Source organism: Acomys minous (genome assembly GCF_964271855.1).
Source record: "Acomys minous genome assembly, chromosome: 17".
In the NCBI taxonomy this organism is placed as follows: domain Eukaryota; kingdom Metazoa; phylum Chordata; class Mammalia; order Rodentia; family Muridae; genus Acomys; species Acomys minous.
The window spans coordinates 4,557,231-4,578,703 of NC_140500.1; the positions used below are offsets into that span (position 1 = coordinate 4,557,231).

Consider the following 21,473-nt stretch of genomic DNA (forward strand, 5'->3'; position numbering starts at 1 on the left):
CTTAGGCCACACTTCGAGCCACCTTGTCCCCAATATGACAATAACTGATGGCCAATACAGCCACAGAGTAAGATGAGGGGATTTGTGTCTGTTCTGCCTGCACTACTGTAGGTAGCCATCACTCTGTTTGCTCCCTGAAAATACGAGATGGTGTTCTGTCATCACCAATATGTTGGGGGGTCTGTGGGTTTTCAAAACAGGGCAAGATGTTGCCTGTCAACCATGTTGGAGTCCTAGGCTCAGCTCACCGTCACGCGGTGTCTGGTCCTGGCCAGGAGCTGGTCCCTCCTGCACAGTGGGAGCTCAGGGAAGGGCTGGCTAAAGAAATCACAACAGAACTGGCATGTGACCTAGACGCCCCTCTCTGTTGGTGTATACCCAAAGAAGACCCATATGGCAAATAAGTCTAGAGATAAAGTGAACGGCACATAGACTAAAGGCCCTTAAATGCCACTGTATGTGGGTTTTTCAAAAGTGAATTTCACTTGCTCTCGTCAAAGACATGATATATATATATATAATACAATGTTATATATAATATGCTATGTGTTATGTATTTGTATAGTTTTATATATAAATATATACTCATTCTGTAATGTTGGAAACTTAAAAACAATACATTTTATTTTTAAAATCTCAGTAAGGTGTGAAGGGTCACACCTTTAATCCCAGCATTTTGGAGGCTGAAGCAGGAGGATCACCACGACTTTTAGAATAGCCTGGGCAGCATAGTACGATGCAGACCACCCTGCAGTGTGGGCTGCAGTGTATGTGGGCTGCAGTGTGCGCTGCAGTGTGGGCTGCAGTGTATGTGGGCTGCAGTGTGCGCTGCAGTGTGGGAGCCGATCTCAAACAAAAACCTGGACCGAAGCTCAGTAGCATTGCATGACAGTCTGCCCTGAGAACGCGCTTCATTTCTGTAGGCTGTTGCCTGGTACACTCCCATCCACTGGAAGCAAGCGTGGGAGAAGTTAGAGACCGACATTGAATTTGAGAGATGTTCAGTGGTGATTCCATCCCTGAAAAGCCATATGTTTCGGTGGACAACATCTACATCTTCCATAAACAAGGAAAAAGAAGAAGCAGCAAAGAAAGAGTGCTTGCAGAGCCAGAGAGAGAAAGTCCACTCCGCTCTTCAGAGGTAAAGGACACTTCGTTTTGTTTATGTATTGGGTCCTTTTCCCGCCAGTAGTTGAGCATGTGCAAAGGACTGGGGAGCAGAAGTGTGGCTCATCAATCACTAGCCGCGGCTCCAGCACAGAGCGCATGCGCCACAGAATGGGCCTCCAGCACAGAGCGCATGCGCCATAGAGTAAGCAAGTGTATATGTAGAGGCTGTGGGGGAGCTCTCTGCGGTGGGTAATCATGAGACTCCTGGGCCCCGTGACTTTTTCTTGACACTGCTTGCTGTTTGAGGCAAGGCAACTGTAAAGAGGTGGGGAGGTGACATTTCTCCGTGGGCTTTGCAGGCTGGGGTGGTGGAGCTGGCAGACACCAGAGATGGTAGAACTTCCTTCCTTGTAAGTAAATGCTTGTGACACAATAAACGCTCAGCCTCCAAGGTCTAGAAGGGACACGCCCTTTGTGTTTTTAAGATGTTGATCTGACTTATTTTTAAGTGTATGGTTGTTTTGCTGAAAAATGTGCACAGATCAGGTGCCTGCCGTGCTGACATAGGCAGGAGGAGGGCATCTAGGAACTGGGGTTACAGGTGGTTAAAAGCCACAATGTGGGTACTGGAAACTGGAGCCAGGTCCCCTGGAAGAGCGGCCAGTGCTGGTGACTAATGAGCCATCTCTCTGGCCCCCTTTGGGGTTTTTTAAGTAAGCATTCTCTTTAATGCACCTCCAATACTACTGCCACTGCATAAAATTCCTCTAGCGTTCAAGTCAGTCTGTCTCTCGTTACAGAGAAATGGAACTCCTGCCAACCATTTTTCCCAACCAGAGTCCCTGGTGCCACAGTCCCTCCGCCTCTCCACACCCCTACTGTTCTCTGATCGAGTCACGTGACCCAGACATCTCTGAGAGCGGGCCGAGTGCAGAACCCATGGCTCAATCAACCAAGCCGGAGCCAGCCTCAGGTAAGCCAAACGCACGCTTGCTACTGGGGGAGGGGGTGCTTGCGTGCTAAGAATTAAAACTATCCAGACCCACATGCCAGACTGAGTTAGCTTTTTGTCTCTATGACAAATACCTGAGAGAAACAGTTCAAAAAAGGATAATTTATTTTGGTTCACGGAGGGGTTGGTAGGCACGTGTGATTTGCCCGCTTTTTACCGTGATGGAGGCATAGTAAAGGAAAACTGTGCACCTCCCGGTGACCAGGAAGCAGAAAGGAGCCGTGCGGGGGAAGCCACAGAGGACGCCGGCCTCCACACGTCTCTTCATTCGAGCGAGACTTGAATTCGTCCTAACCCACTCCCTCCCTCCAAGCCTCACCTCGGTTTCAATAATGAAGCCTTTGGGGGCCCTTCATCAAAACTGTAACAACGGCCCTTAGAACAAGTATTGTGGGGTGTTCATTCGCAGCAGCTGTTTCAAGGTAACTAACTTGGTTAGTTCCATAAATACCTGTTAGGGAGCCAGTCGGTCAGAAGGGCCATGTGGCCAGCACGTGGTCTGTTTGTCTGGGGTGCGTGTGTTTATCTTTGAGACACTACCTCACTCTATATCCCAGGACAGCCTGACGTTCACGGTGTATCCTAGGCTGTCTCTGAACCCATGCAGTTCTCCTGCCTCAGTGGCCTGTTGCAGTTCTTGAGAGTTGGCCAAAAGGAGAAAAAAAAATGCATTGTGCATTTAAAAAGTGGTCCTAGCCAGCTGTGATGGTGCATGCCTGTAATCTCAGCACTCTGGGATCTCTGTGAGTTCAAAGCCAGCCTGGTCTACACAGAGAGACCCTGTCTGGAAAAACAAAAACAAAAACAACAAAAGGGGTCCTACACTTTATGCTGTAATTAAAAAAAAAAAAACCCACTGGACGCCCAAACACAGCCCAACAGTGACCTCAAGTCATTATTCTCATTCAACCAGGAGTCCTGCAGCAAACAAGACGGTTAGAGTAGATTTTGGGGGGAGGGTTGTTGGGGGTCAGTCTGGTTGCTGCCCAAATTAGCAGACTCACATACCCCCAAATGTTTGTAACCTTGCCTAAAACCTTATTCCTATTTGACCAATAAAAAGCCATCATCCCCAGGCAGGGCTAATGGGATGGGTGTGTCTAAGGTTCCCAGGCTTTGGGGACAGAGAGGTTCTTGGGAAGGGAAGCAGTCAGAGACCGGAAGAGGACCTTGGGAAGGAGGAGAGAGGGAAGAGGAGGAGGAAGGACACTGCTGGCATGCGTGAGGTGGAGGAGAAGCACAGAGTGGATGCAGGATTGGGCCCAGACGAGAAACATTAGCAAGTATTTGGGATTATGGATGAGAGGTAGCTCGATAGAAATTATTAAAAGCAGATGGTGTGGCATGGGATGGAGACTGGAAGGATGGTTTAGGATTAATATCTGTCTTTCCCCAGGTGAAGGCTTGTTTTGATTAAATACAGCAATTGTCTGTGTTTTCATTGGTTGATAGTGGGTTAGAAAATCCCCCTGTAATAATAATTAGCCTAATAGTAAGCACTCATTAGGCCATACTTCTAAATTAACTGCAACAGGGGTTGTTTCGTTTTGTTTTTGTCGTTGAGATAGGGCCTCCTAGCTGTCTCAGAATAGCTTTGAACTCTTGAGGTTCCTGCCTCAGCCTCTGAGTTCTGGGATTATGGATGAGTACCTGGCTGAGTTAACATCTTTTTAATTAATTAGTGTATTTATTTACTTTACATTCTAATTGCAGCTTCCCCACCTCATCTCCTCCCAGTACCTCCCTCTCACTTCACCCACCCACCCATCATCCCCTTCTCCTCAGAAAGGGACTCCTCCATGGGTACCAGCCAGGCTTGGCATAGCAAGTTGCATCTTCTATTGACAGACAAGGTGGCCCAGGTAGGGAAAGGATCCAAGGGCAGGCAGTGTGGTCAGAGGCGCCCCTGCCCCTGCTTTTAGGAATCCTATATGGAGACCAAGCTGCACAACTGTTACATGTGTGCAAAGGGCCTCGGTCAGTCCCATGCATGCTCTCTGGTTGGCGGTTCAGTCTCCATGAGCCCCTACGGGCCCAGGTTAGTTGATGCTGTAGGTTTTCTTGTGGTGTCCTTGAGCCCTCGGGTCCTTCAATCCTTCCCCTCCCCCCCCCCCCCGCCTTCCACAGGAGTCCCCTAGGCTCCTCCTAATGTCTGTCTGTGGGTCTCTGCATCTGTTTCCATCAGTTGCTGGGTGAAGCCTCCATGGTAACAGTTGTGCGAGGCTCCTGTCCGCAAGGATAGCAGAGTATCGTTAACAGTGCTGGGGTGGGCTCCCTCTCGTGGCGTGGGTCTCAAGCTGGACCAGGCATTGGTTGGCCATTCCCTCCATTTCTGCTCTATCTTTATCCCTGCACATCTTGTAGGCAGGACAAAATGTGGGACTGAGGTTTTGTGGCTGGGTTGGTGTCCCTCCCTCACTGGCAGTCTTGCCTGGTTACAGGAGGTAGCCACCTCAGGCTCCGTAGCCCCTGCCGTGAGGAGTCCTAGCTGGGGTCGCCCTCACAGATCCTGGGAGTTTCCATCGTCTTAGGTTTCTAGCTCCTCCAGAGACGCCCCGGCCCTGACACCAGCCCAGTTGTCTCTCCCAGTGCTCTTTCCCTCTTCCCCAACCTCATCGCTCCTGCTCTCATCCCTGCCCTCTCCCCACCCTGGTCCCCTCCTTGCATCCACCCCACCATGTCTAATCTGTTTCCCCTTCTCAGTGGGACTCAAATGTGACCCCGCCCACCCAGGCCTCCTTGTTAGTTAGCTTCTTCTGGTCCGTGGATTGTAGCATGGTTGTCCTGTACTTTATGGCTACTTTTCACTTATAAGTGAGTCCATACCATGTGTGTGTTTCTGGATCTGGGTTACCTCACTCAGGATGAGCTTTTCTAGTTCCATCCATTTGCCTGTAAATTTCATGATTTCTTTGTTTTTAATAGCTCAGTAGTATTCCACTGTGTAGATGGATCACAGTTTCTTTATCTATTCTTCGGCTGAGGGCATCTAGGTTGTTTCCAGATTCTGGCTATTATGAACAAAGCTGCTATGAACGTAGTTGAGCAAATGCCCTTGTTGTATGGTGGAGCATCTTTCGAGTATGTGCCCAGGAATGGTGTAGCTGGGTCTGATGGAGAACTATTCCCAGTTTTCAACATAAAAGACTTAACTTTGATGTTACCTGGAGATCTGATCAATTTTGACATATTATTTCTATTCCCGTATTGTTTCATTCTGCAGCCATGCAGATAAACATTCTGTATCTACCACAGCAGCCATCTTCGTGTGACGCATATACACGGGTACAAGGTTGCTTCCAGAGGGCTAGTCAAATGCTTTTTGTCCTCTACTGTCCCCCTGTGCACGTGCTCATCTGTGCAGCATGTACAGCTTTCCCTGCTCCTAGAGAAGCTCTGGGCAGAGGAGCCTCCTTTCCTGCTTCTAGCTGGGCAGAGGAGCCTCCTTTCCTGCTCCTAGAGAAGCACTGGATGGAGGAGCCTCCTTTCCTGCTCCTAGAGAAGCGCTGGGCAGAGGAGCCTCCTTTACTGCTCCTAGAGAAGCGCTGGGCGGAGGAGCCTCCTTTCCTGCTCCTAGAGAAGCGCTGGATGGAGGAGCTCTGTTTCCTCCTTCCTGGGAACTTTCCATGCTCAGAAGCTGATGGATGTTCACCGGCCCGTTCAGTGTTGCACTAGAAAGCCCAAGTGTAAAAAGACAAGAAAAATGAAAATTCTTACATCGTGTTACCCCTTAATGTCATAATTCTTTTCTTAGTAACAATATATGCTTACAGTCATGGTTGTTATGACACACACCATATGGTGGCTGGACTGATTTATAGCAGCACTACAAAGTCCAGTTCATCATCCATCAAGTAGATGAGTAATGTTGACACGAGGCGCAGCACGCATTGAACCACTGCAATAGCATCAATAAACACTGTCAGCGTCTCATCGAGCCAGAGGGTCCAAGCAGAGAATGTAGTGGGTGAGTCCAGCAATAGAAACTTTAAAATCTTAACCCTGTTGTCAATAATTGGAAGAGTTGTCTAAAAGAAGAGGTACTTGTGGTGTAAGGAGCAGTTCTGTTTCCTGGCCCGAGAGTGTTTCTACGTATTTGTTAGCTGTTCTTGGGCTCTACAGTCAAGATTTGTGCACCTTCTATCTATTGATTCTTACATTTATTTTTTTAATGTGATGACAAGGACTGGGCAGATAGCTCAGTCAGTAAAGTGCGTTTCTTGCAAATACAAGAACATAAGTTCAAAAGCCTGGCGCATAGTGACAGTGTTTATAACTGCAGCTCTGGAGACTGCAGACAGGAGCAGCTCTGGAGACTGCAGACAGGAGCAGCTCTGGAGACTGCAGACAGGAGCAGCTCTGGAGACCGCAGACAGGAGCAGCTCTGGAGAGGTGCAGACAGGAGCAGCTCTGGAGACTGCAGACAGGAGCAGCTCTGGAGACTGCAGACAGGAGCAGCTCTGGAGACTGCAGACAGGAGCAGCTCTGGAGACTGCAGACAGGAGCAGCTCTGGAGACCGCAGACAGGAGCAGCTCTGGAGACCGCAGACAGGAGCAGCTCTGGAGAGGTGCAGACAGGAGCAACTCTGGAGACTGCAGACAGGAGCAGCTCTGGAGACCGCAGACAGGAGCAGCTCTGGAGAGGTGCAGACAGGAGCAGCTCTGGAGAGGTGCAGACAGGAGCAGCTCTGGAGACTGCAGACAGGAGCTGCCCAGTCAGCCTGGCAGTCTCCAGGCTTCTGAGAGCTCTGGTTTCAAAACACTGGCGGTATCTAAAGGCTGGCACCTGAGGCTGACCTGTGGCCTACACATGCAGCATGTGAGCATGTGCACGCACGCACACACACACACACACACACACACACACACACACACAAAAGCACACACTTGCACACACACAAACACACACAAGCACACACGCACTCACACACACACAAGCATGCATTTACACACACACAAGCACACAAGCACTCGCACACACTCAAGCACTCACTCCTCCCACACACAAACATACACAAGCACACACACACTCACACACTTTTGTAATCTGCCAACACAGAAGGAAAGCGAGGAAGATATGACTGCAGTAATGCACAGTGATAACTGCGCTCTGACAGGAATGGATAGAGAATCCATCAGCTCACTCATCAGTGACCTCAGCGGCCATTACTGATGTGAAGCTTATTTAATGGAAGAAAAGTGGTCTCACAAATAGGTCAAGGCCGTCCGTTCCACTATGATGTGTTGGGAACTTATATTAATGCTTGTAGCTCAGCGATTTCCAGGCAGCCCTCATGGCACAGGCGGCTACCCGGTGCTGTAAAACATTCTTCCTTTAAGATACAAGACCCAGAGGTCCAGAGAGATCCAGCCATAATAACTGCCTTTCCCTGTGTGACAGCAGAACCACGTGGCCCCAGCATTCCGAACAAGACACACTGAAGTTCTGGGCACAGCGTCCCCTGAGCCCCTTGCATTGCAAGCTTCTCTGCAGTGAAGACAGTGCAGGCAGAGCCCCTGGCTGGAGCCACCCTGTATCTGCGCCTTCAGGGCCGTTAAATGAGATACAGACACCTTGGTTAAGCCATCGCTAGGCTGCATTGTAGCACCTGATCCAGGAGACTCTGCATTTAGTTTCAGACATTGGGCTCCAGGTAAAAAGAGGGGAAAGGTTCACAGATGACAGACATTTGTTTTTAGACATTTTTTAGACAAATGTGGGACCAGAGAGCTAGTTCAGTTCCAGGTCCCCCATGGAAGGTTCACAGCCATCCGCAGCACTAGTTCCTGGTGACACAAAGCCCCATTTTGCCTTCAGTGAGCATCAGCAGTCATGCACACCCTCACACACAGCTCACACGCTGCTCACACTCATGTGCACACACACACAAGTGAAATCTTCAGGAGTCAGATGATTTGAATGTAGGACATGAGTTTTACGTGTTAAGCTTTGTTCTCATATGTGTTAGCTGCCTGTGGTTGCCTGGGTTGTTCTTAGGGAAATCATACTGAAATCACTGTTTGTGCACTCATAGTTGAGTAACGGACCCACAGACACGATGTAAAGGTAGCAAAAGGCTGAGCCTGGGTGGTAAGTGACAGATGTGCAGGTGTGTTTGTGGCCCTTCTCGCTGGCCTGACCAGATGCCTGACCAAAGTGACTTAGCGGGTGGTTTGGCAGCGGCTGTGGAGGCAGGCGAGGCTTGGCAGTAGTGGCAGGAGCCTTCGGCTGTTGGCTCACACTGGGGAGGGTCAAATAGCAGAGCAAGGGCAGTGGTGGTGCCCAGCTGGATTCCTCCCCGTTTTCTGTTGTTGCTGCTGCTGCTGTTCAGTCTTAGGACTGTGCCACCCACATCATGTTCCCCAGCTCGTCCTCTCGGGGAGAGCCCTCGCAGACAGCAGAAGCAGGCCGCAGTGCTGCCTGGGCACTTACTGCCCCATCCAGTTTGGAGGTTAAGATTTTCATCACAGGTACAATAGTCACTGATATTTTCTGTGTGCTTGAATGTTTTTAAGATTTTAAAAAAATTTTTATCTGTGTATTTGTGTGTCTGTGTAAGTGTATGCCATGTGTGAGGTACCATGGAGGCTAGGCGAGGGTGTCTGATCCCCTGGAACTGGAGTTAGGGGCAATTGTGAGCCGCCTGATATGGCTGCTGAGAAGCTCTCAAGGTTGGAACCAGGGTCTCCGGAAACTGTTTTTCAATGAAAATAGGAAGTAGAAGTCAGCATCAGAGACATTGTAGGCTGCTGTGTGGGCCTGAGGTTTGCCTCGCACAGAGGAATCCTAGGAATGCAGGCTGTGGCCACTCTCTAGCAGCTGGGTTTGCAACCCCCCCCCCACCCATGTTCCTTTAGTAGAAGGTGCTGTCTTCTCACAGTGCTAGCCTAAGGTTGTGGATGGCCTTCTCAGGCTCCTCAGGGAACTCAGCTTAAAAGGGAAAACTTGTCCTGAGGACAGTGACAGTAGCAAGGGTCTGTTCCAACTGTGGTTTGAACCTGGAATGTCCCTCATAGGCCCACGGATCTGAACATCTGGGCTCCAGCTGGGAATGTTGGAAGGTTATGGAAGCTTAGGAAGGCGGAGCCTGCACAGAGGAAGTGAGGTTACTGGGTAGACCTAGAGGTTCTGACAAGCTGGCCTTTCTGTCTGCTCCTCTGCTTCCTACCTCACACTGCTGCCGCCATGCCAGAAGCGACCGTTCTTCCCTTAAGTTGCTTCTTGTCAGGTATTTCCTTACATTAGCAAGAAGAGGAACTGCCATGCCTGGTGACTGGCCGGGCTTTGCCTTGCGTAGGGCTGAATGCACTTGGCCCGTCAGCCACCAGCCATGCTGCAGTCTGTAGTGTTTCAGCTGAGCACTGCACAGTTGCTGCCATCTTCAGCATCAGTTACTGTGGTGAAATAGTCTCCATTTCTGAAGCTTTCGAAGTCACACAATGAATGCTCACTGTCAGGAAATAAGTGACACCAGAGCCTGTGCAGCAGTAAGATGTTTAAAGTCTCATCAACGTAAGGTCTGTACGGCAGGATCACACCTCAGGGACATTGCTTGAGCTGGACGCTGGGCCATCGCTCATTAGAGCTCATTAGAACTGGCGTGTCTGCCTTGAGATCCGAGGCGTTTTCCCATAAACTGCTTCCAAAGCAGGTTTGATATAGATTTCCTTTATGTGGTCAAGTTGGCACGTGTTCTGTTCATTGTTGCTTGCTTGTTTTATGGAGTTTACATTTATTGAATTAAGACTTTGGAGTGTCTGCGATCACATTTCTGTGGCTGGCAGGAAAACCCCAAGTGCAGCCAGAGTCACTGTTGGCTGAACAGTAACTTTTCTCTGCCTTGAAGTTAGAGTGCTCATCTTCCATGAAGCACATGTTTCCTCTGTGTCTCTGATTTTTATTCTTCTTTGGAAGAGACTCTTACAAGTTGGTTTATGGACCATGAGCTATTTAAAATCTCTTATTTTAAGTTATTGTCAAAATAATTATACATACGTACATAACTACACAAATACTTTTATAGGATATTTTTGTATACCACATGAGAGCATATATATGATATATATATCACATACACACACACACATATATGTAAAATGTAAAAATTAATGAAAAATGGGTCAAGGAGGGGTACACAGGAGAGTGTGGAGGGATAAAAGTGAAGGGGGAAGGATATAATTAGATTATGATCTCAACATTTTTTTAAAAATTAAAAAGAGTAAAAAAGAAAGAAAGAAAGAAAGAAAGAAAGAAAGAAAGAAAGAAAGAAAGAAAAAAGAATTGGGGAGGAAGTTACCTGTGGCTGCCCATTGCCACGATCCGGGAGGACTTCAGGCTGCAGGGCCACCTCGCAGCACGGACCCCATGTGAAAGCCCCCCCATCCCACGTCTCCAGCTAGTGGGGGGGGGGCGAGCGAGGGTGGTGAGGGGGATGAAATCAGAATTACCTGTAGCTCCTGCTCTGCCATCTTGGGTGCTCTCACACACTTTCACCTGCACAGACTTGAAAGTCCAGTTTCACCAAAGGCTGAGGCTCCAGGAAAGGGGGACTGAGGTCATTAGATCAAACATGTCACAAGAGTCGGATGATAATAAAAGACTAGTGGCCTTAGTGCCCACGCCCAGTGACCCTCCCTTCAACAGGAGAAGAGCCTGGAAGTTGTACCTGGAGACCCCTCTGTCTGCGGCCACCAAGGCGATGAGGACAGTGCTGCCACCGTAGCCCATCTCTGTCACTACTACAAGGCTCCTCGAGACAAGAGACTTCTGTCTGTAAACAAAGCAAGTGACAGCCAAGAAGACCAGGATAAAAGACACTGCCTCGGCACCCGTGAAGCCCAGAGCAGTTTGAGCGGAGGCGAGAACCGCGTGCAGGTCTTGTCCCAGTGAACCTCTGCCTGAGTCAAGACCACAGGGAGAGTTCGAAGCTCGAGGAGGACAGCGCGTCCATCACCGAGAGCCCGGCGGTCATCCCCGTGTCAGGCTTCGCCGTGGTGAAAGCTGAGGATCTCACACCGGTGTTCATGGCGCCCCAGTGCACTGTCCCCACGCAGCACAACCTCCCCTCCACAGCCAGCCTCAGCTCGCATCTCAAGGATGACCAGCGAGCGAAGCCCGCCAGACAGCACGTACAGGCAGAGCTTCAAAGCTGGGGCCTCGGAGAAATTCTGGAGTGCTTCTGTTGGTGCTGAGGAGTGTTTGTACGACCAGACAGGAAGTGGGACGTTTCAGCACACCCTGGGAGCCGCCAAACCTCTCCGTCAGAAGCAGGTGAGGGCCCCATGGCCTACTCAACAAAGGACACGTCTGTACCTTAACACTCAGTGAGACCGGAGACAACAAATGCTTCCGGCACCCCATCAGCAAGGTCAGGAGTGTAGTGATGGTGATCTTCAGTGAAGACAGGAACGAGACCAACAGCTGAGATCCCGGCAGTACTAGCACTCGCAGCAGCACGCTGCCAAGCAGCCGACCCTCAGCATCGCTGATTACAAGCAGAGCCTCAACACCGTTGGAAACACTGAGGAGATCGCCTACAGTGCTGCTTCCTTCCCCTGGAAGCTGAACGAAGAGGCAAAGATTTTCATCACCGTGAACTGCTTGCGTACAGACTTCCCCTCCCAGAAGCGTGCGAAAGGACTTCCTTTGATGATTCAGAGCGGCACATACAGTTATAATGACCGCAGCAATAAGCGCGCCCACAGAGTGTGCTGCCAGATCAAGGTCTTCTGCGACAAGGGAGCAGAAAGAAAAATCTGAGGGGACAGAGAAAGCAGAACAGGAAGAAAGGGAAGGGTCAGGTCTCCCAAGCCTGGAGCAGCAACTCCTCTCACAGAAGAGGTTGGCCGCCACACCCTTACAGAAGAGTGACGTCACGTACTTCAGAACCATGCCGGACTTGCGCTCCTTGGACCAGATGTTCACTTGGCAAAGCTGCAGAGGACCGGACAAGAGTGTTAGTTACAGCACCGATGAGGAAGGAGAAGGCAGCAGCGGCCGGGGTAAATGGACGTTCAGGCCCGTGGAAGAGGCGTTTGATCGGACGCCATCTAAGCAGATTAAAGAGGAAAACGGAAAGCGAGTTCTCCTGTACGTGAGGAAGGAGAGCCATGACGTGTTCGAGGCTCTGATGCTGAGATCGCCTGTGGTGAGGGGCCTGATGGAAGCGCTGTCTGAGAAGTGTGGGCTGCCACAAGAAGAGCAAAGGGGGCGCCCTAGAGAGCATGGATGATGACATCATGGAGCACTGTTCAAGCGAGGACACCTTCATCCTCAACATGGAGAACACAGTGGAAGGCTTCAAGGTCACGCGTGCGGAGGGAAAGCTGAGCCCCTCGGCACATGTCCGCTTGATGGGAGCTTTCGGGGCACTCCTTCCGGAGACAGATTCTACCCCGGCTGCCCCAGAGCCTGGAGACCCAGCTCACCCACCTCACATGACTGTTACAGGACTGCTGAGAAGGGGGCGGGGCCCAAAGCCCAATTGCTCAGAGCTGAAGCTTGAGTCCTAGGCAAATTTCCGCCCTTGTGTCTGGGGGTGTCACCTCTACCTCCGTGCTGAGACCCTTGTGTCTGGGGGCTGTCACCTCTGCCTCTGTGCTGAGACCCTTGTGTCTGGGATGTCACCTCTGCCTCCGTGCTGAGACCCTTGTGTCTGGGGGTGTCACCTCTGCCTCCGTGCTGAGACCCTTGTGTCTGGGATGTCACCTCTGCCTCCGTGCTGAGACCCTTGTGTCTGGGGGTGTCACCTCTGCCTCCGTGCTGAGACCCTTGTGTCTGGGGGTGTCGCCTCTGTCTCCATGCTGAGACCCTTGTGTCTGGGGTGTCACCTCTACCTCCGTGCTGAGACCCTTGTGTCTGGGGGCTGTCACCTCTGCCTCCGTGCTGAGACCCTTGTGTCTGGGATGTCACCTCTGCCTCCGTGCTGAGACCCTTGTGTCTGGGGGTGTCACCTCTGCCTCCATGCTGAGACCCTTGTGTCTGGGGGTGTCGCCTCTGCCTCCGTGCTGAGACCCTTGTGTCTGGGGTGTCACCTCTGTCTCCATGCTGAGACCCTTGTGTCTGGGGGTGTCACCTCTGCCTCCGTGCTGAGACCCTTGTGTCTGGGGTGTCACCTCTGTCTCCATGCTGAGACCCTTGTGTCTGGGGGTGTCGCCTCTGTCTCCGTGCTGAGACCCTTGTGTCTGGGGGTGTCACCTCTGTCTCCGTGCTGAGACCCTTGTGTCTGGGGGTGTCACCTCTGCCTCCATGCTGAGACTAAAGGCATGATCACCACACCAGCCTATACTTAGAATGCTTTGCTCTCATTTTTTACCTCGTAGGCATAGTGCATGTTCTCACCTGTGACACACAAGCCATGTGACCTTGGTATCAATCAGTTTGCCGCTCTTCCATTGACACACTGGCTCATATGGAAACATGATGTTTATATAATTTGACCTTGAGTTCCACACAAGCACAACCATCTCTCCCAGGTTCAGGGCCGCCCATAGATCTAACCAGTATCAGATTTGACCAACCACAGAATGAAGACATTCAGAAATAAATTCCTAACTGTCTGCAGTATCATTATTTCTTAAAGAAACAGTACAGCGTTGACACAGAGTAGTTACGCTGTGTGTAGTATTTTACAAGTGCTGCAGATACAGCTAAAAGTACAGGGGAACGGTGTGGGCTATATGCAAAGGCTGCTATTTATACAGGAACCTTGAGAGTCTGGTAGAGCAGACGCCGAGCCCCACAGATGTTACCTCACCCTTGATCCAGGTGGCAGACAAGAGACACAGTGTCCTCTTCTGTCCACACATCTCCCTGTGCCGCCCACATCCCCTCCCCTGGTCACTCTCACTGTGGGAGGGATGAGTGTAAAAAAAAAAAAATCACTGGAGAAATTTCATTAACAGCGTGTCGTTCTACAGTCTTCTGCTTTTAAAACAAAACATTACTCAGCCAAGCCAGCCTGGGCTGCACCGATAGTTAGAACAACTTGGTACAACCTCTGCTAACAGCAAAAAGAGGGCGGATACAGCTCTGTGCTAGGTAGAGCTCTGCAGCGTGTTCAGCCGGTCGGGAGTACTGAAAATAACTTGCACACACATGTCTTCCAGGGTTTTATTCTTTTCTCAGTTTTGATCATATTTTGAGTATGTCTCCTTTTAAATTATTCACTGAAACTGTGGCCCTCACTATGATGAGAGTGTTTTCCTCAGGTAGTTGCTTAGCTACTTGCTTCTGGCCTCCATTAAACCTTCAAACCACAGACCCCTTCAAATTAAAGAAAACGTGCTGTAGCTGATTCTAAAACTGTTTGTTCTGTGAAAAGTTGAAACTTGGGACACGGACCTGAATCCTGCCCTTTTTATTTTTAGAGACCAAGAAAAAGAAATCAAAGTCGAAAGAAACTAGGAAACAGTTCAATCTATGAAAGTAAGTAACTATTGTAGACTTGCTTTCTCTGTACCAAAATGTTACCACAAATAATTGTAATAATATTTGAGGGTCTCACTTCATGGCTAACGCCAGCCTCAAGCTTGTGTTAATCCTCCTGCCTCAGTCTCTTGATGTGATAAAGTGTTTGGAATGCTACAGGACATGCTCTCTTTTTTTTCTTTCTTTATTGTTTAAAGACATGGTCTGGTGACATAGCTTTGGCTGGCCTTCAACTTGCTATGTAGAATATGCTGGCCTCCAACTCACAAGGATCCACCTGCCTCTGTCTCCTGAGTGAACCTAAAGTTTGTGCACCCCAAAGCCTAGTGACCTTTCTGCATTCTCTCATTTTCTCACAAACGTTTCTGTTGCTTTTAAATCTATGAGGCTTTGTCGTCTTGTTAAATGATGTGCTTTCTAAGAATAAGAAATAATTCACCCTGATCTTCATTTTATCTTTGTTCATGGATATGTAGTATGCCACTGAAATTGAGTCAGAACTCTACATGTAAAGCAACATGGTCCATTCCATGTGAGTGACACGCTAGTTGCATAGCAGACACCACTCTGACTTAAGAGCCCACAAGGCTCTGTACTGGGACTTTTGTTTTTTGTTTTTTGTTTTTGGTTTTGGTTTTGGTTTTTTGAGACAAGGTTTCTCTGTGAAACAGTCCTGGCTGTCCTGGACTCACTTCTATAGACCAGGCTGGCCTTGAACTCACAGAGGCAGCCTGCCTCTGCCTCCTAAGTGCTGAACGAAAGGCGTGTGCCACCACCACCCACCCGGGACACTGTTAAGAATATTGGGAAGAAGAGAGGGAACACCGTCTTCGGGGATCCAGTTGCCTAACGGCTGAGCATCACCTTCGCAGTCACTATTGGAGTTGCTTCATCTTGTTCTGGTGTATCAATGCGTGTTTCTGAGGGTGAGTCCAGCAAAGGCATCATGCTGGTGTGAAAACAGCCCCCATAGGCTCCAGTGTCTGCATCTTGATCTACACTTAGTAGAGTTGTTTGGGAAGGATTAAGAGCTGTGACCCTTTTGGAGGAGGTGTTGATGTCACCAGCTTTGAGGTTTCAAAGCCCACATCAGGCTCACTTACCTCTTTCTGCCTCATGGTTGTGTCTCAACTATGGCGCCCATGCCATACCTGCCTGCTGCCATGCCTCCTACGATGATGGCCGTGGACTCTAAGCCTCTAAAACTGTGGGCTCAAGTAAACACCAGTTTTGTTATGTCTTGATCACAGATTCTAATCACAGCAACAGAAAAGTAGCTAGGCCCTGCAGTTCTGTTGTTTTAAATGATTCCTCTAAAAGCCAAGGGCAAGGCATGACCATGTCTTTCTGCAGTTCACACCTGCAATCCTTTAGTCTCATGCCTTTCTACAGTTCACACCTGCAATCCTTTATTCTCATGTGTTTCTACAGTTCACACCTGCAATCCTTTATTCTCATGTCTCTCTACAGTTCACACCTGCAATCCTTTATTCTCATGTCTCTCTACAGTTCACACCTGCAATCCTTTATTCTCATGTCCTTCTGCAGTTCACACCTGCAATCCTTTAATCTCATGTCTTTCTACAGTTCACATCTGCAATCCTTTATTCTCATGTTTCTCTATAGTTCACACCTGCAATCCTTTATTCTCATGTCTTTCTACAGTTCACCCCTGCAATCCTTATTCTCATGTCTTTCTACAGTTCACACCTGCAATCCTTTATTCTCATGTCTCTTTACAGTTCACACCTACAATCCTTTATTCTCATGTCCTTCTGCAGTTCACACCTGCAATGCTTATTCTCATGTCTTTCTGCAGTTCACACCTGCAATCCTTTATTCTCATGTCCTTCTGCAGTTCACACCTGCAATGCTTATTCTCATGCCTTTCTGCAGTTCACACCTGCAATCCTTTATTCTCATGTCCTTCTGCAGTTCACACCTGCAATCCTTATTCTCATTACTTTCTGCAGTTCACACCTGCAATCCTTATTCTCGTGTCTTTCTGCAGTTCACACCTGCAATCCTTTATTCTCATGTCTCTCTACAGTTCACACCTACAATCCTTTATTCTCATGTCCTTCTGCAGTTCACACCTGCAATCCTTATTCTCATGTCTTTCTGCAGTTCACACCTGCAATCCTTTATTCTCATGTTTCTCTACAGTTCACACCTGCAATCCTTTAGTCTCATGTCTTTCTGCAGTTCACACCTGCAATCCTTTATTCTCATGTCTTTCTGCAGTTCACACCTGCAATTTTTATTCTCATGTCTTTCTACAGTTCACACCTGCAATGCTTATTCTCATGTCTTTCTGCAGTTCACACCTACAATCCTTTATTCTCATGTTGCTGTGATCTTTATCTGCCTGGCTCTGGACCATCTCTTGGTTTAAGATTATAAACACAGCACCATGGCCCTAACCTGTGAGTCCTCTGGCCCGTCAGGGAGACCTGGGTGCCTGCCTCACAGCCTGGTGTCCCTTCAGGCCCTCCAGCTCCCCTCATATGCACCAACTTTTCAGGCTGTCTCTGTTTGCTGGGTATGTTCTGTCATAAACAGGAGCTAAGAACGGCAGGTGATTTGTTTGGTTTTTAAAAAAAAGAAAAGTGTTGTAGATGTTTAGGTTTTTTGAGGATCTTCCTCCGATGATATTTTACCTATGATGGCTCCAGGCTTGTTCCTGGACTGATAGCTTTCATTTCATTACATTCCACCCTGTTTTGAAAAGTTCAAGGCCTGTGTCAACTTCGCTGTCTCTTCTCAGAGTCTCCACCCCCACCTGCTGGTGTCTGTGGGACTGACAGTGTACCTCCAGAATATTCCTGAGGCCTTCCCAGGAGCAGAGGTTTATTTCTTCTTTTTATCTGTTAGCAAATGACAGCTCTTGGAGGTACTGTCCACTCAGAGGTAAAGCAGAAGCTTTCTGTTTCTTACTGCCATTCGTGGGTGGTCCTGGGGACCCCAGCCCTGTGTTGGGGAGTGTTTCAGGCTTCCATGATCTCGCCTTAGGACACAAGGTAGGCAAGAAGGCCCTCGGTGTTAGCACTGAGCGTGTAACTTCCTAAAGTCAGTCAGACAGCGGGCAGCAGCCAACAGGCAGGAGTCTCAGCCTGATGTCAGTGTCTCCCCCACCGCCCCCCAACCTGGGCTCTAAGATGATCTCTGTCTCACTGCCCTGCCCTGTGACCTGTCTGCAAGTATAAAAAACAGCACATTTAGAATCAAGACCAGGAGAAACTATTTCTAGATTTGTTTTTATCTTTAACTATAGCCAGGGGTTAGTATGTGCATGTGAGAGCACGTATGTCCTTGGAAGCCAGAACACAGGTTAGATTCTCTGGACCTTAAATTTGAAATGTGAGCAGACTGACCTGGGTACTGGGGGACCAGACTTGGCACTGAATTCTGGTCTTTTGCAAAAGCAGTATGAACTGGGGGGCAGGGAGCCATCCCCCAGCCCCTAGAAGAAGCATTCTCGTCCAAAAGAAGTCATCTCCAGAATCTTAGCAAAACCCTGAAAATGGAGGCTCCACTCCAGTGTTGCTAGTTCAGTAGGTTGCTGATTAATGAAAAGAATGCAAGCAAATCCTCAGGGTGTTGGCTAATGAAGTTTCTGCATGACACTGTGTGCAGCCCCTATGTGGGGGAGTCCTGGCAGAGATGCAGTGTGTAGCCCCTGTCTGGGGGAGTCCTGGCAGAGATGCAGTGTGCAGCCCCTGTCTGGGGGAGTCCTGGCAGAGATGCAGTGTGCAGCCCCCGTGTGTGGGAGTCCTGGCAGAGATGCAGTGTGCAGCCCCTGTGTGGGGAGTCCTGGCAGAGATGCAGTGTGCAGCCCCTGTGTGGGGAGTCCTGGCAGAGATGCAGTGTGCAGCCCCTGTGTGGGGGAGTCCTGGCAGAGATGCAGTGTGCAGCCCCTGTGTGGGGAGTCCTGGCAGAGATGCAGTGTGCAGCCCCTGTGTGGGGAGTCCTGGCAGAGATGCAGTGTGCAGCCCCTGTGTGGGGAGTCCTGGCAGAGATGCAGTGTGCAGCCCCTGTGTGTGGGCAGTCCTAGCAGAGATGCAGTGTGCAGCCCCTGTGTGGGGGTGTCCTGGCAGAGATGCAGTGTGCAGCCCCTGTGTGGGGAGTCCTGGCAGAGATGCAGTGTGCAGCCCCTGTCTGGGGAGTCCTGGCAGAGATGCAGTGTGCAGCCCCTGTCTGGGGAGTCCTGGCAGAGATGCAGTGTGCAGCCCCTGTGTGGGGAGTCCTGGCAGAGATGCAGTGTGCAGCCCCTGTGTGTGGGAGTCCTGGCAGAGATGCAGTGTGCAGCCCCTGTGTATGGGAGTCCTGGCAGAGATGCAGTGTGCAGCCCCTGTGTGGGGAGTCCTGGCAGAGATGCAGTGTGCAGCCCCTGTGTCGGGGAGTCCTTGCAGAGATGCAGTGTGCAGCCCCTGTGTGTGGTTGTCCTGGCAGAGATGCAGTGTGTACCCCCTGTGTGGGGAGTCCTGGCAGAGATGCAGTGTGCAGCCCCTGTGTGGGGAGTCCTGGCAGAGATGCAGTGTGCAGCCCCTGTGTGTGGGAGTTCTGGCAGAGATGCAGTGTGCAGCCCCTGTGTGGGGAGTCCTGGCAGAGATGCAGTGTGCAGCCCCTGTGTGGGGGAGTCCTGGCAGAGATGCAGTGTGCAGCCCCTGTGTGGGGAGTCCTGGCAGAGATGCAGTGTGCAGCCCCTGTGTGGGGAGTCCTGGCAGAGATGCAGTGTGCAGCCCCTGTGTGGGGAGTCCTGGCAGAGATGCAGTGTGCAGCCCCTGTGTGGGGAGTCCTGGCAGAGATGCAGTGTGCAGCCCCTGTGTGTGGGCAGTCCTAGCAGAGATGCAGTGTGCAGCCCCTGTGTGGGGAGTCCTGGCAGAGATGCAGTGTGCAGCCCCTGTCTGGGGAGTCCTGGCAGAGATGCAGTGTGCAGCCCCTGTGTCGGGGAGTCCTTGCAGAGATGCAGTGTGCAGCCCCTGTGTGTGGTTGTCCTGGCAGAGATGCAGTGTGTACCCCCTGTGTGGGGAGTCCTGGCAGAGATGCAGTGTGCAGCCCCTGTGTGTGGGCAGTCCTAGCAGAGATGCAGTGTGCAGCCCCTGTGTGTGGGCAGTCCTAGCAGAGATGCAGTGTGCAGCCCCTGTGTGTGGGCAGTCCTAGCAGAGATGCAGTGTGCAGCCCCTGTGTGTGGGCAGTCCTAGCAGAGATGCAGTGTGCAGCCCCTGTGTGGGGAGTCCTGGCAGAGATGCAGTGTGCAGCTCCTGTGTGGGGAGTCCTGGCAGAGATGCAGTGCGCAGCCCCTGTGTGTGCAGTAGGGGAGAAGGAAAAGGCACCAGCCAGAGGGGAGACTTACCTCCAGTTCTAACAACATGGCGGCTGGTGAAACCAGTTTACAGGATGGGACTGAAGCCCAGACACTGCTGGGTCTGTGGCGGCTGGGAGTGTGCGTTGACCAGGAGTGCTTAGATGTGTGTACCCTGGCCCTCCCTGTATCCTTTGCTCTCACTGTAGGACACAGAGGGCTTGGAGGGTGTTGCTGGACCTCTCTGTTCCTCCTCCCACACAGCCACATTGGATAAACCTCCTTTCCCGGATTCCCACTGTTAACTTGGCTCTTTTTTTTTTTAACTGGTTTTATTGAGTATGAGCTGCCAAGCCTGACCTGGGGGTTGTGAAGTTGATGACCGGACTGGGGGTGCTGTAACAGGAGAATGCCACACAGACCACGTGAGTGTCAGTCTCAGGGAGATACTGATGGGTTGTTAGGATGTCACACCCCAAGACTGGTCAGGGACACAGAAAGAACTCAGGAGCTGAACTGTGGTGTTGATCTGCTTCCTAAGGCAGGCTTTTTATAAGAAAAACTATAACAGTAACAACCAGGTACCAAGGCAGAGGACAGCATGACGTGTCATTTTGACAAGTTAAACACAAGAAGGATTGATTTTTGTTGTGAGCGCAGCGTAACTCAGCGCTAAACAAAGCAGTTTAAGCTGATTGGCTGGGATTCAGGATAGGGGAGCTCTCGGGGAAGTGGGTTGGGGGGGTGGGGAGGTGGGAGGGAGGGGGGTTGGGAGGGGCGGGGGGGGGGGCTTCCAACTCTCTGGGAGTAAGGAGCATAGCTGGATGTTGCAGCCTTAACTCTAAAAGAACATACATTTATCTTTAACCCAAGCTGAACATGCATCTATCATCTGTTGTTTTATTCTAAGCAGCAAGCATTGAACCTTCCTGGTTTCAGGCACACAGGGCCTGGGAACTTGAACTTAATTTCACCTTATGATCAAAATGGAGACTTGGGGTGAAATAACTTCTGATGTGCTAGGAGCTGGTGTTAACAGAGGAGCCACAATTATGCTAGAAACTAAAGTAGGTCCCAGGGGAGGGGCCACAAGGGCTTATAGGTGGGCATGTCACCGAATAGTACAAAAACAGAACTGGTCACTAGCTGGGGAACACCCGGAAGGCCTGGGGACTTTTCCAGTCTGACTAGTCTCCTGTCATGAACTTGCTGACCCTCTGGGACACACTTGGGATTGTAGGACAGCATAAAACAGAGCTGGGAGGAACAAGCCCTCTAGTTAACACATCAGCATCTCTGGCCTCAAGCATTACCACTGCTCTAGATTTGTAGCTTGGACCACTTTCCACTAATGCAGCCGCAGCTGGTGTCGGCACGTACCCTTGCACACTGGATTAGGTACCCCTAATGAAGTTGTGGTCTGTGTGAACTGAGCTGTGAGCCTGCTCCCTCCTCCTGATGGCCACACTGGATGTAGGCTATCCTCACAGCGTGCAAGGACCTGTCTTCAGACATGGGCACCTGAAGGCCTCTAGCAGGCCTGAGCATGGCGAGCATGGTGCTAAGAGGCTTTGTTTTCCCTCCCCCATTCCCCTTGCTAAGATAAAATAAAATAA

At 50.3% G+C, this 21,473-nt stretch overlaps 1 protein-coding gene and 1 pseudogene across 8 annotated transcripts in view; both read left to right on the forward strand.

Annotated features, from left to right (window-relative positions):
* Nucleotides 1-21,473, forward strand: part of LMNTD1 (lamin tail domain containing 1) — a 56,622-nt gene that overhangs the window by 27,801 nt on the left and 7,348 nt on the right. For 4 of the 7 annotated variants that reach the window (XM_084765825.1, XM_084765828.1, XM_084765827.1 and 1 more), the window contains exons 7-8: nt 924-1,141; nt 1,911-2,083. In XM_084765825.1, the coding sequence (XP_084621951.1) occupies nt 924-1,141; nt 1,911-2,083 (391 nt within the window). Of the gene's footprint in view, nt 1-923; nt 1,142-1,910; nt 2,084-14,491; nt 14,701-21,473 lie in introns of those variants that run through there. The other 3 variants (XM_084765830.1, XM_084765831.1, XM_084765829.1) reach the window with 2 other exon arrangements.
* On the forward strand, nt 10,622-12,634 carry LOC311588730 (grainyhead-like protein 2 homolog; annotated as a pseudogene). Its single transcript has one exon. The product of its transcript is annotated as a grainyhead-like protein 2 homolog (transcript).